Below are 14,238 nucleotides of genomic sequence, written 5' to 3'. Positions count from 1 at the left end.
AAGCCACCCCTCCCAGGCTGGGAGGCCCACAGGTCAGGGCTCTGAGGTCAGTAAGGCCAAGGCCTTTCCTCAGAACGTTGGGGAGATTTGCCCTTTTCTATAATAATGGTCTTGACAAGTGACATGTGACCCCCATTTAGAACCTTCCGGAATGTTTCCACTTAGATGATTGCTTTAATGTTTACCACAGGCTTGGGAGACTGGTCTTGGCTCCATTTTCAGATAAACTCAGAGGTCACTTGTCCTAAGGTCAAATAGCCAGGAAGCTGGGGAACCAGGACTGGACCTCAGTGGCTGACCCAGACTTGCCTAGCCCACGTTCGCCTTGCACCATGGTCGGCGCGGGCCTGCCAGGAGCCCAGTACTGGGCTGGAGCTGGGCATTGGGTGTCAGCAGGGCCCCTGCTGCCTCCGTGGCCACGTCCTTAAGGAGCTACATGGGGACTGTGCCCCTGGGGAGGGTGGTGCATGGAGTGGTGGCTCTCTGTGACCCTCCAGCTCCACGTGGGAAACAAGAATGAGCCCAAACCTGCTGGCGGGGTGTTGAGGGGGCAACCCTGCCTCGCCTGCCATCTACCAGGGTGAGTGCACAGCAGTGTTGGGTTCCCTCTGTGTCACCCACGGACTCTGTTGCCCTCTCCTCCTGCAAGACAGTATAGTGTGGGCAGGTGCTAGAGCTAGACCGCTGGCTTCTACCCCTGACTCTGCCTTTTACTACGAATGACATTGGTCAAGTCACCTAAATCCTGTGCCTCAACTTCTCCATCTGTTGAATGGGGTGATCCTACTTCATGAGGTTATTGTGAGAATTCACTAGTATCTGTTAGGCGTGTGACATACTTAAAACAGAGCCTGGAGCACATACCTTGTGCTCTAGAAATGTTAGTAAAGAAGTCATTGTCATTGACACACAGTAATTACAGTATCATTGCTGTCTGGACCGCTGGCTTGGGAAGGGTAGACTCACAAACCTCTCAAATGGAGACAGCTCAGAGGACTCTTGGATGGTGCCCTACAGTCAAGGAAAATAAGCTTTTTTTCCTTTCTCTTCTTCCTCTCTCTCCCCAACTTGATGAGCTCACAAAAATTAAGCCAGGAAAGTACTTGGGGCTCTTCCCTGGGGCCAGGAGTGGTGGTTGGTTCCGGGAAACTGGTAGATCAGCAGGGAAATCAAAGGCTCTCCAGTGCCAGGTGGCCCTGCCCAGCTGGTGCTGCTGCAGGTCTCCACACAGGTGTAGGGCTGAGCTGTGCTCACCAGGCCCCAGGCTCTCTTCCCTTAGCATCTTTTCTTGCCCTCTGTGCATGTTACCTCCTTGTTAGAACATGGCTGCTGCAGTTCTGACTACAGATCTACTTTCCAGGCAAGAAGGCAGGGAGGAGACAAAGCCTTTCTTTCTTTTATTAAAAACAAATTTTTTGGTCACATTGTTGCTTTGCAATGTTGTGTTTATACTGTACAGCAAAATGAATCAGTTATACATATACATGTATTCCCTCTTTTTTGGATTTCCTTCCCATTGGTTGTTGTTTAGTCACTAAGTCAACTCTGGCTCTTGTGAGACCCCATGGACTGTAGACCACCAGACCATCCCAAGCTCCTCGGTCCTTGGGATTCTCCAGGCAAGAATACTGGAGTCTGTTTCCATGTCTTTCTCCAGGGGATCTTCCCAACCCAGTGTTGGAAACTGCCTCCTGCATTGCAGGCAGATTCTTTACCATTGAGCAAAGTCCTTTTTTCTTAAAGGGCAGTCTCAGGGACTATCTCCTATATCTTATAAGCCAGGCTGAGTCACACAGACAATTCTAGCTGCAAGGGAGGCCAGGAAATGGCACTTTTTAAAATGCAGAACACTCACTGCTCTCACAAACAAAAGATGTGCTGGGAGGCACAGGGTCTCCCCAGCTCCCTTTGCCACCTGATAGGTATGCCACACCCCCTTGCCCTTGAGACGAAGGCCCTGGAGGCTTCCACTGTGTGGCCTGCCTGCTGGTAAGGCCGCCCCTGAGGGCAGCACCATTGGTGACTGGTGGCTTCCTGGAGGACGGTGGCAGGGGAAGAGCCATCTCCCAGGCAACAGTTACTTCCGGCTTCCTTGGCCAAGAACATTGCTGTGTCTGTGGCTTCTTGGGCACCAGGCCCTTTCACCACCGGGCTTCCCTGGTAGCTTAGACAGTAAAGAATATGCCTGCAATGCAGGAGACCAAGGTTTGACCCCTGGATTGGGAAGATCCCCTGGAGGAGGGCATGGCAACCCACTCCAGTATTCTTGCCTGGAGAATCTCATGGACAGAGGAGTCTGGTGGACTACAGTCCATGGCATCAAGAAGAGTTGGACACAACTGAGCGACTAACACACATACACCTTTCACCACCATTCGCCCCCTGCCCTGCGATCCGAGGGTGCGTGGTTGCCCAGTGACAGGCAGAAAGGAACACAGCCAGTCTTTGCTGTTTGTGTCCCTCCTCAGAGGCTAGAACAGTTTCTCCAGGAATGTGGCTCCTTCCCCAGCTTTCGGCACAAGGCTCCCTCCTGTCCGTGAGTTAGCCGGCTCTGCGCCAGATGCCTCACGAACCCCACTTCTTCCCTTCCCTGCTTCGTGTCCCTGGATGAGTGCTGACCCCAGAGCTCCATGCCCTGAAGGGGAGACTCTGTGCTCTTCACATGAGGTGAGCACACCCAAGGAACTGGGTAGGTTGTGACTAATTTACACTTAAGTAGCCATGTGTGTCTCACTGAGCAGGGCAGCCGTGAGCCAGAGCAGGGACCCCTGCCCTGCGAAGGGGAGGAGCACAGCATTCCTCTAGATTCATGAAGAGTGCATTCCTCTAAGGGCACTGATATTAGGTGTCAGGTGAGTGTAATCTCCTCGGTTCTGTCTCGTCTCAACAAAAATTTGAAGTGACGGACATAAAGACCTCGGCACATCACAGCTCTTGGACAGACCGTGTTATAGCTCTCCGTTCTGAACAGACCGTGTTATAGCTCTTAGACAGATCAGTGTTCCAGCTCCGTGTTACAGCTCAGTTTTATTTAGAAAATAGCAGGAAAATACATCCTCGAGGGCATGCCGACCCGAAGACGAAGAGGAGAGAGAGCTCCGGCCCCTTGGCTCCTCTTTTTGTGTTCTGACCCCCTCCCTGGGCCTGTGCTGTGTGAACTCTCCTCCCTGGGCCTGCACTGTGTGAACTGGGCCAGCCAGGGGTGCTGTTTGTTCCGCCTGAGGTCCTCACGCCAGTCCTCGGACCTTCCTTTGACCTTCCTTGTTCTGTTTTAATGGGCTTTTCCCTTCCTTGTCTTTTAGCCACCACCATTTTGGACTCCAGTTTCCTATTCTAACAACCTAACATTATGAAGGCCCAGAGAGGGACAGTGACTTGCCCTAGGTCACACAGTGAGGTAGCTGACCTTCTGAGGCAGAAACCCAAGTCTTCCAGCTCTCGCTTCTTCATTGCTCCTGGGGGATGAGTTCGCGCCCCTCAGTGCAGAGGGGAAGGGGAGTTGAGGGCGCACACAGTCCTCATCGTGCACACGTTTAGGTGTATCACACGTTCCTATCATTCCATTTCACAGGTGAGGCCACTGAGGCCCAGGGAGGGGCGTGCATGCATGCTAAGTCCCTTCAGTTATGTCTGACACTTTGCTACCCCGTGGGCTGAAGTCCACCAAGCTCCTCTGTCCATGGGATTCTCCAGGCAAGAATGCTGGAGTGGGTTGCCATGCTCTCCTCCAGGGGATCATCCCAACCCAGGGATCACACCTGAATCTTGTGCATAGTCAGGTTCTTTACCACTAGCACCACCTGGGAAGCCCCCAGGGAGGGGAAGTGCCTGCAGATGGTCCCAGAGCCAGTAAATGGGCTTCAGTCTTGTGAGGTTCTCAGATTGCAGTCCCAGAGCTGTCACCCCTCTTTACCCCTGGAAGGGTCCAGGTGGTGCAAGATCTAGTCTAGTGGGGGCAGGAGCAGTTACTAAGCTTGGACAAGCCTCTCTCTTTCTGTGGGGTTGTTTTTCCAGCCTGGTCTCCTGAGACTTGGCTCCGGCAAGAGCCACACCTGGTTCCCGCCCTCCTGCTTGTTCAGAACCTGACTCAAGGGGCAGGGCCTAGGTGTCCGGTATACCTATTAGCAACCTGAGCACGGGGGGGGGGGGGGGGGGAAATCCGCCTTTGCCACTGTGAGCTCAGGAGAGGGACACGCAGCCCCATCTTGCTCTCATCCAAGTAGTGGTGGTGAGAGGGCAGAGAAGGCTGTGCCAGCCTGCTCCATGCCTTCACCTCCTTCCTCCTGGGACATCATCTAGCACAGCCCTTTCTCATGATGACCCCGTTTCATTGTGATGGAAGTAGGGTTGCTGGATAAAACACAGCACGCCCAGTTCCATTTGAATTTCAGATAAACATCGAACCAATTTTCAGCACAAGTATGTCCTGTGTAATAGGAGACACTTACATTAAAAATTATTAGTTATCTAAAATTCTAATTTAACTGTGCATCTGGGCTTTTTTGGTTCACTTTGCTTCACTTTGTTTTGTTTTGCTCAAGCTGGAAACCACAGAGGGGTGACATGGTCCCCGCACAGTGCACATGGCAACTGAGAGCCAGAGAAATCACAACAAGGGTCACAACAAGGCCCTGGGCCTGGATTTGAAGCCAGGTCTCTTGGAATCCTTTGCCGTCTGCATAGATAGCAAACAACCTCAGTGACTTCCTCTGGGCGGTTTGAGAAAGCCCTAAAATAAAAAACAGTTCTGGCTTCTACTTGCCTGGTAATGTAAATATAAATGGGATACGTAGCAGTCACTCACACCCTACTGTGAAATAGACATTTGGTGACCATTGAGTGGGAACAGTCCCTGGCAGCTGTGGCTGGGGAGAATTGATGAAGGAAAGTGTCTTGGCCTATTTGGGTTGCTATAACAAAAATACCAGATGGCTTATAAGCCACAGAAATGTCTGTCTCACCGTTCTGGAGGCTGGAAGTCCAAGACCAGGCACTGATAAATTCCATGTCTGGTAAGGACCCTCGTGGTGATTTATAGCCGTCTTTTTTCTGCATCTTCACCTGGTGGACAGGTCACTAAGCCCATTTGGTTCCATCTCATGATGGCTCCACCCTCGTGATCTGATCAGTTCTCTTCACATACTGTCATCACCTGGGGATTAGGTTTCACATGTGATTTTTTTTTTTTTTTTCTGGCTGCACTGAGTCTTTGATGCAGCATGCAAGATCTTCAATCTTTACTTGCCTCCTGCAAACCCTTAGTGGTGGCATACAAACTCTTAGTTTCGGCATGTGAGATCTAGTTCCCCAACCAGGGATAGAACCTGGGCCACCTGCATTAGGAGCGTGGAGTCTTAGCCCCTGGACCACCAGGGAAGTCTCTCACATATGAATTTTGACCACAATTGTTCAGTCTATGACAGAAAGCGAGAATGAAAGTTCTAGAGTCTTGAGTACAGCTGGAGATGGCAAGCCAGGGCCTGGGGCACAGAGTGTGGTTGGGGTTAACATCTTTTATAATCTGACCCTGGCCTACCTCTCCTTTCCTCCTGCTCCTCCTCCCCTGTAACTATTCACTGGTTATCCAGGGAACTCTGGCTTCCCAGCACTTCTCAGGCTGTTCCCTCTGCTCACTGCCCCCGCCCCCTCCCCAGTCTTCCAAGACCTATTTCAAATATTCTGTGCCCCAAGCGGGAACTGCCATTGCTTTGTCTTATAATTACTTGTGTTGCTGCTTCTACATGCAGCAGACTTTTTGAGGCTGAGGGTGTTCCCTTCTTTTTAGACACCAGGCAGTCCTGCAGTATAGACAGCTTGCAAATGTTTGCCTGGAATAAGGGCAGGGGAGGGACCCCCAGTGCAAACTTCCTAGTTTGTAGGTTTGCTAAGAGACTTGGACATTTCCCAGCCTGCACTTGGGTCTGTTCGTGTCAGAGCAATCGAGAACTCCTCCTCAGACAGCCTGCCTCCCCGGGGTGCAGGTTTGGGTTCCTTTAGCCCATCTGGGGTCTGGGAGCACCAGCCTGAGGGTAGGACCTGTCTGTGACATTCACCCAGGGGTCCCCAGTGCCTGCAGGAGCAACTGGCTTGGAGTAGGTGCCTGTGAACTCTTGCTGGGTGGATGGATGGGTGGATGGATGGATGGAGGGGATTGTCTGATTGTCACATGTCGTCATACAGTGTTCAGGACACTTGAGACCCCTCAGTGAATGCGGGCCTCCCACATTAATGAGGGGTTTGGGGCGTGTCGTCCAAAGCACTGTCAGACCTGGACCATGGGTGGGGCCGTTTTAGGGCTGTTGATGTAACTGTGGGGCTGAGACTGCCCGACAGGGAGGAACCTGTGAAGAAGGAAACCCTTCTGGCGGCCCAGAGGACGAATCTAGCACCTTCAGAACTGAAAGTCCCCCAGGTGGCCTGAGGAAGGCCTCCGATGGGGTGACAAAGCGGCTGATGGGCAGCCAGGGAGGGAGGGTTTAGAGCTCAGAGTGAGGTGCTGCGCCCTGTGTTTCAGGCTGGAGATTGCTGGGGGCTGAGGAGGAGCTGGATGGCCAAGGAGGCCTCTGCTCATGTGGGTGGCAGCTGGACCCAGGTGGCCTCAGAGGAGGTAGTTGAGGTGGACCAGGAACAGGGGCTGGAGTTGGTGCCACCTTTCCCCAGGCTTCTGGAGGTGGAGGGACCCCAAGTCCTTGAGGTCTCAGCTCTGCTCCCCCCCCCCCCAGCCTGCCCCCATAGGCTTGACTCTGCCTTTGGGTCCAGGATCCCCGAGGAGTGCAGGTTGTGGGACCTTAGAGAGCACTGCGCACCTAGGAGGACCCTGGTCCTCCCAGGATCAGGAGCCTGGGAAAACAGCCCCGCTTCACTGGCACTGAGCACTTGCTGTATACATGGAGCCCATCTCCTGGAACAGGCCCCATGAGAGGAGGGAGCCTCACCACTAACCCCATGAGGGTTAGACCCATTTTACAGAAGGGGCATCTGAGGCTCAGAGGGGGAAGGACTTGCTTGTGACCACACTCGTGGTCAGTGAGGTAGCCAGACCAGAGACCCTGGGGCCTCAAGAGCTGTGCTGCAGCTATGCCCTCTGACCCTCACAGGCAAGGACTGTGCCCGCCCCCCTAAGGATGGAAAGAGCTTGGCCTGTGGCAGAGCGAGGTGCCAACCTGCAGGACGGGGTGAGCGTAGTGATGCTTCCAAGACCAGCCGCTCTGGGCCTGCTTCCATGAGCTTCTCAAAACCTCCTTTAATCAGTCTCTAAGTGAGGTGAGCATCTTGCCTGGGTCTGCATTGTCCTGAGTTACTGTTGCGCCGACTGTGCCTGGAGTCAACCAGGTCTGGGTCCAGACCCCACCTCCATTACCTACTTAGTTTATGAACTCACGGAGTTTCTTAGTCTCTCTGCACCTCGACTTCCTAACCTGTGAAATGGGGTGAGATCTCCTGCCTCCAGAGGTTTTGGTAAATGAGGTAAAGCATGTAAAGTGTAGCTGGGTGTGACTGTAATGCTCCCGCCCTCTGCAGGGAGGGAGACCCCAGCCGTTGGAGGGATGCTCTAGTTGCAGCCGCAGTGGAGCCCTAGACAGTGTGGAGGGATGCAGGGGTGGGGATCCCACTCAGCATGCTCTGCAGACTGTGGGTGGGGCCCAGGGCTGGGGCAGAGGTTCTGTGCAAGAAGTTTGTTTTGGGGTTTTCTTCCTGCACACGGTAGGAAAGGTGCTGAGCACAGAGAAAACAGGAAAAGCCAAAGCACCTTCAAACTGTCCCCAGAAAAGTGAGCGAGCACAGCCAGCGCCCCCTGTCCCTTGCTCTAACTACATGCCCTTCTCCCCTAGCGCTCCTGCGGGAGGAAGTGTCCCGGCTCCAGGAGGAAGTCCACCTTCTCCGGCAGATGAAGGAGATGTTGATGAAGGACCTGGAGGAGTCGCAGGGTGGCAAGTCCTCTGAGGTCCTCTCGGCCACCGAGCTCAGGGTCCAGCTGGCCCAGAAGGAGCAAGAGCTAGCCAGAGCCAAAGAAGCCTTGCAGGGTGAGTGACAAGTCGGGGACAGCTCCCTCCTCTCCCTCACCTGGAGCTCAGCCACAGGGGACGCCGCGAGCCAGGGTCCTGAGTCTGCAGGGGGAGTGGCATGGACCCGGGAGTCCCCCAGCACGGGCTGCCCCTTCCTTCTGGGTGGAATCCTGTGTCGTGCTGGGTCGGGTACAGGTGTCATTCCCTCCTGCGGTGTGACCACCTCAGGTTCGCCATCACGGCCGGTCATGGGGCGCCTCCCTCCGAGGCGTGATTGGCAGGTGGTCAGTTATCTTTGCTGACCCAGGGTGCTGCCCCAGCAGCTGGGTCTCCTCTTTCCCAGAGCTCTCCGGGTCCTGCAGTGCCTCCCTTACAGGACAGAGTGGATGTGCAGGGTCTGTGCTGGAGGACACGTCCATCCACCACTTCACTCATGCTCACCACGGTGGGCTCCGCAGGGGAGGGCTTGGCCTCTTCTTGCTTTTACTTGTTCTGAAGGAGTTCCCCTCTAAGACATGCAGCACCCAGCCCTGGGTGGGGCTGGGGGAGGAGCTGAGAGAGAAACCACTTGAGGAGACAGGAGGTCAGTGGGCCCACGTGTCACCTGCTTTTCTTAGTGCTGGCCTGGGATACTGGTGGCTGACATACCTCTCTCTCCTGGGAGCCACCTGCCCACACTGTGTCTCAAAAGGTTATTTGAGAAAGATTGGAAGGCTTCTCCAAATAGTCCTGCAACAGGAAACATTGGGGGAGAAAATATTTGGGGAGGTCTACCTTGATCTCTTGAGCCTCTCTTAGTATCTTTGATTCTCCTGGGGAGGAAAGAGGCAATAAAGCTTGGCAGGCTCCTTCCCACTTACCACTGGCTAGAACCGATAAATACTCTCTGAAGATTTTGTTTCTGAAGCCAAAACAGGTTTATTCCTTACATTGATTTCGGCCTGCTGTAGCGAAGACCCCAGAACAGGGTGGCTTAAAGAATCTGTTTGTCCCTTTCTTCTGTAACTATCCCAAGGGTGTTTCAGGCTGGTGGGCATCTCTGCTCCCCTTGGCCTGTGATGGATCCAGGGAAAGAGCTGAAGTGCAAGGTCAGAGAGTGTCTTTGGCAGGAGTGTGATCATTTGGCTGCAGGGAGTGCTCGGGGTCTGTGTCCCAGCTACAAGGCTCCGGAGGGGTAGGAGTGGAGCGTGGAGAAGGAGAAGGGATTTTGCTAGATGGTTAGTTGACTCTATCCTCCTGGGTTTCCCTGACTGGAGGTGTGAAGTGAGCAGCAGAACGTTGGTTAAGCCAACTGTCTGTCCAACACCCCACCACCCAGGAAGCTTAGGAAACCATTGAGCCCTCATCCAGGTGTTCCAGCCCCTTTCTGAATCCTTCTCAGCAGTATGCGTTATTCTTCTGGTGGGCCCACTTGGACAGCGCTCAAGGTGGTCTGTTTAGGCCATGGCGGGCAGGTGGTATGTGTGATGGTCCAGCTGACGCCGCATGATCAGAAGTCCCTGTGCCAGGCACACACACTTTCTCTACACAAGCCTCTTGCAGTCCAGGCAGATCTGTGCGAGCCCCCTCCACTTCCAGCTTCCCGGAGGCCCTGGAACATCCCTACCTTTCTCAGGAAGGAGAACCCAAGTCTCAGGAGTCTCTCGTACGGGGCGCGTGTTCCTGGGCCTGGGACATATGAGCTGGTGTCCTTTGGTCTCGCTAGGCTTTGCGATCCTGCAGAGAGTTGGGAAAGCAGCCAGACACTGTCTCAGCCTCCTCAGCCGGTGTTCATTGCAGGACAGAGACACCTGCCTTCTGTGTCCTGGGCCAAGGAAAGAGCTCTCACCCTTATTCTGCCTTCTGGACCTGTGAGGAGGAGGAATCCCTCTGTCTGCTGTTCCAGGGCCCAGGGGAATGGACAGGCAGGCTCATTTACCCTCCACTCCCCAGCTCCTAGGACAGCCGGCCTACATTCTCCAGACCTCAGCTTTCTGATCTGAATGATGGGACAGTAACAGTGAGTTACATGTGGTTATGTTTGTGAAGACTGTTACCATGATATGCATCCTTCTCTGTGTAGCCCACAGGGCATAGAGCTTTGCAGGCATTTCTTCCCAACTCTGTGCTGTATGAGTTCTTATCCATCCCCAAAGGTCTTCAGGGCCTTGCTCAGGGACCCAGAGATCCCCTTGATGGGGCAGCTCCTTTGTAGGAACAATAATCTCATCAAGAAGGATTTGTCAGTATTCATTCAAAGAAAGCTTTATTGAACACGTACTATGTGTTCCAGCGGGCTTCCCTGGTGGCTCAGACAGTAAAGAGTCTGCCTGCGGTATGGGAGACCCAGGTTTGAACCCTGGGTTGGAAAGATCCCCTGGAGAAAGGAGTGGCTACCCACTCCAGTATTCTTGCCTTGGAAAATCCCATGGATGGAGTCTGGTAGGCTACAGTCCATAGTGTCGCAAAGAGTCAAACACAATTGAGCGACTTCACTTTCTTTTTTTCCTACTGTGTTCCAGCACTGTTCTACGTGTTTGGTCTGTGATTCACCCCAGTCCTGCTGGGAGGTATTAACCCCTTTCACAGATGGACACAGCTGAATGAGGTTCAGGGAGATTAAGTAACTTGGCCAAAGTGACAAGCTAATTATCAGCAGAGTCCAAAACTTTATCCACTGTGCTAAACCCCTTTTCTTCCCTCTGGATGAGGTCACTAGGGATGAAGTCAGCCTGGACAGGAGAGACTGGAGGCCACCCTAGCTCAGTAATGGGGACAGCAGATTCTGGAGTCAGATCTGGGCTTGAATCACAGCTCTGTCGCTTACTAGCTGTGTGACCTAGGTCAGATTCCTTAACCTCTCTGAACCATAATTCTCTTGCAGAAGGTAATAATACCTGTTTTTCTTATAATTGGGACCAGTTATAACTGGTAGCTACTTCACAGAATTCTCGGGAGGATTAGAGATATGAAGCACTTGGCCCAGTGCCAAGTACCATTAGTGCAAATATTTAGTGATGATCAGATGAGAGCGGGCTTGGCAGGCCTCCTTGGATCTCTTTGGAGATACTGGTCACCTGACTCCCATTCAGGGTGGCCCAGACCCTAGACCCCCTGAGCCCATCTGCGTTCAAGGTAGCAAGTGTTCCTGAAAAACAGTGAGGTGAACACCTTCAGCGGCCTCAAGCATCCTGCCTGCCGTTCTACAAAGTCACAAAGATGCTTCCTCCCTGGCCGCAGCACGTGGTGAGTAAATTGCAGACAGATGTGGGCAGAAGGAGACTAGGGCATGAAAAGGAATTTATATGCCCTTAATGAGAAAGATGAGAATAAATGCACCAGCCAAGAAAGCTGCAGATGTTGGACACTTGTTAACAACCAGTGTCCCTATGGTGGGAAAATGCAGAGCCCCCGAAGACTTCCACTCTGGTGGTCCCCACCTGGCCACCCTCAGTCTGGTAGCTCGGGTTGGTTGAAACTAGAATTTTTTTTTTCTATATATTTCTATATTTACTTGGTTGCACTGGGTCTCAGTTGCAGCACACAGGATCTTCAGTCTTCGTTGAGACATGCTGAATCTTTAGTTTCAAGATCAGGGATTGAACCCAGGCTTCTTGCTGCACTGGGAGCTCAGAATCTTAGCCACTGGACCACCAGGGAAGTCCCCAAACTGGCATTTTTCAGGACGTGAGAAGATTAGGAACCCAAGCAAACACCCGAGACATCAGGCCGTGATTCCAACATCAAAGAATCCAACAAAAAGAATCAAGTCTGGGAGAATTGGGATTTAGAAGGTTCTACCGGGATGAGTCTGGGAATGTTTGGTTTAGGACCTTGGTCTCACCCTGAGTTCAAAGGCAGAATCTCTGAATGATTGTTTAATAAGGATTGGTGTCGTCGAGTTTATAAACTTACCCCAGAGTCCCTGCATGACCCCAGCCCTACACACGTGGTGAGCTTGTTGCCTGGGGGACTCCTTTAGGGTGTCTTGATTTCCCCCTCAGTTTCGTTGATTTCATTCAAGATTCAAGGCATTACAGAAACAATGCTCATGAAAATTTTCTTCTTCCCTTTTTTAATCACTTAATGGCATGTCAAGTGTGTTGAGCATTTTCCCACAAGGATAAATACTCCTTGAAAACATAATTTTTAGTGACTCCATCATGTTCTGCCAAATGGAAGCCCTGTAATTTTATTAGCCACTTTTCTGTTATTGGATATTTAAGTTGTTTCCACTTTTTTTTTCTCTTCATTCTTGCTGTTATGTAGCACTGCACTATACAGATCTGTGTAAATCTGTTTTCTTACGACAGCATTTATCAAACCTTCTGGTCTCTGGACCACTTTACACGCATAAAATTGATGACCTCAAAGAGCTTTTGTTTATACGGTTTAGATCTATCAGTGTTTGCTATCTTAGAAATTAAAAGCAAAACATGTCTATATTATCAGTAGCTTATTTTAAAATAACAATACTAAACCTATTACATGTTAACATAATTTTTAAGTGAAAAATGACTTTTTTCCTAAATAAAAAGACTTGAGGGTGAAGAGTAGCATTGTTTCACAGTTTTTGAAAACTTTTTAATATCTGACTTCATAGAAGACTGCTGAGTTTTCATAGTTACTCCTCAGTCAAGCTACTGTGATTTGTTGTTTTGATTGAAAATCTAGCATCACGCAGATACATATCTGGAAGAGGGAGGAGTAAATTAATTGTCTTATTAGATAACTGTGGATATTTCTCTTGATGCTATACTAGAACTCACCAAATGGTAGTTTCTTAGAGGTGTGCTGAGTGTGGAATCTAAATCCATATCCAATGACGGTTTTGTGCTCTGGATGGACAAAACCATTGGTCAGATTGGCATTTTGAATGGAGATTGTGGCTCAGTGGTAAAGAATCTGCCTGCAAGGCAGGAGACCCGAGTTCAATCCCTGGGTCAGGAAGATGCCCTGGAGAAGGAAATGGCAACCACTCCAGTATTCTTGCCTGGAGAATTCCATGGCCAGAGGAGCCTAATGGGCTACAGTCCATGGGGGTCGCAAAGAGTCAGACACGACTGAGCAACTAACACACGCACATATGGAGATTGTACCCATACATGATTTTTTGGAATCTAACATTGATCACTCAGGAAATAATAGTTCCCTGAGTGATGTGAATCCTCCAAAGGTTGATATATTTCATTGTCCAACATCAAAAAGTCACATCTGTTAACATCACCACCAATCTCTTTAGAAAAGTCTTTAAGTCTTGAGGAGCTGGTAAAATCCTCATGGCAGATCAACTTTGCCCAAATTCTGATTTTCACTCAAAATTTCAAGTTTCATCAGTGACAAAAAATACTGTCATTTGTTTTCCCAGAAGTAATAGGCTTACTTATTTGGTAACTTATTAGTTCAGTAGTTTGCCAGATACTATAGTATGTGTTAGTCATTCTTTCCCCACTCCAGTACTCTTGGCTGGAAAATCCCATGGGTGGAGGAGCCTGGTGGGCTGCAGTCCATGGGGTCACTAAGAGTCAGACACAACTGAGTGGCTTCACTTTCACTTTTCACTTTCATGCATTGGAGAAGGACATGGCAACCCACTCCAGTGTTCTTGCCTGGAGAATCCCAGGGACCAGGGAGCCTGGTGGGCTGCCGTCTATGGGGTCACACAGAGTCAGACACGACTGAAGCGACTTAGCAGCAGCAGCAGCATTCTTTCAATTACAAATGATGTTCTACAAAAAGTGACTAGCTAGCAACTCAGTTTTGCAAATGCTTTTCCTTGAGACTGCCATTGTACTTTGATATGCAACAAAAGAGCTTTAAGTGTACTTTCCATTTTATTTAAAAAATATGTACTTGGGGATCAAGTTTGAATAGAATTAATTATTTTTACCTCTTCCTCAAGAATATTCTTAAGTAAAACTGCCCCTCCCATTTTTCCAACCATGAGTGCATTGTGTAAGGAATGTAGTTACTACTTATGCAGTTTGATGCCACCGTCGTGATTTCTGCAAGGATGTCAGCATTTTACCCAGCATACTTTTTTTTTTACCAACATTACCAATATTTACACAGTAAAAGAGGCAAATAATGTCTAAGTACTGTTATGAAATAGTCTTCCTCTTGGACCCCCTGAAATGTTGGTGGTGGTAATGGTGGTGACAGCCAGCATTTCTGAGCACTTTTAGCTCAAAATGCCACACACTTTAGCTCATTTAATTTTAACATGAGTATGAGGTGGGTTATGAATGTGCCA

General features: G+C 50.6%; 1 protein-coding gene across 3 annotated transcripts in view; it reads left to right on the top strand.

The window, feature by feature from the left end:
• Nucleotides 1-14,238, top strand: part of KAZN (kazrin, periplakin interacting protein) — a 527,299-nt gene that overhangs the window by 379,570 nt on the left and 133,491 nt on the right. For all 3 annotated transcript variants that reach the window (XM_018060597.1, XM_018060598.1, XM_018060599.1), the window contains one exon: nucleotides 7,833-8,024. In XM_018060597.1, the coding sequence (XP_017916086.1) occupies nucleotides 7,833-8,024 (192 nt within the window). The remainder of the gene's footprint in view (nucleotides 1-7,832; nucleotides 8,025-14,238) is intronic.

This window comes from Capra hircus, chromosome 16 (assembly GCF_001704415.2).
Source record: "Capra hircus breed San Clemente chromosome 16, ASM170441v1, whole genome shotgun sequence".
Lineage (NCBI taxonomy): Eukaryota > Metazoa > Chordata > Mammalia > Artiodactyla > Bovidae > Capra > Capra hircus.
The sequence above is the reverse complement of the archived record's forward strand: the minus strand, read 5'-3'. Positions and strand labels throughout refer to the sequence as shown.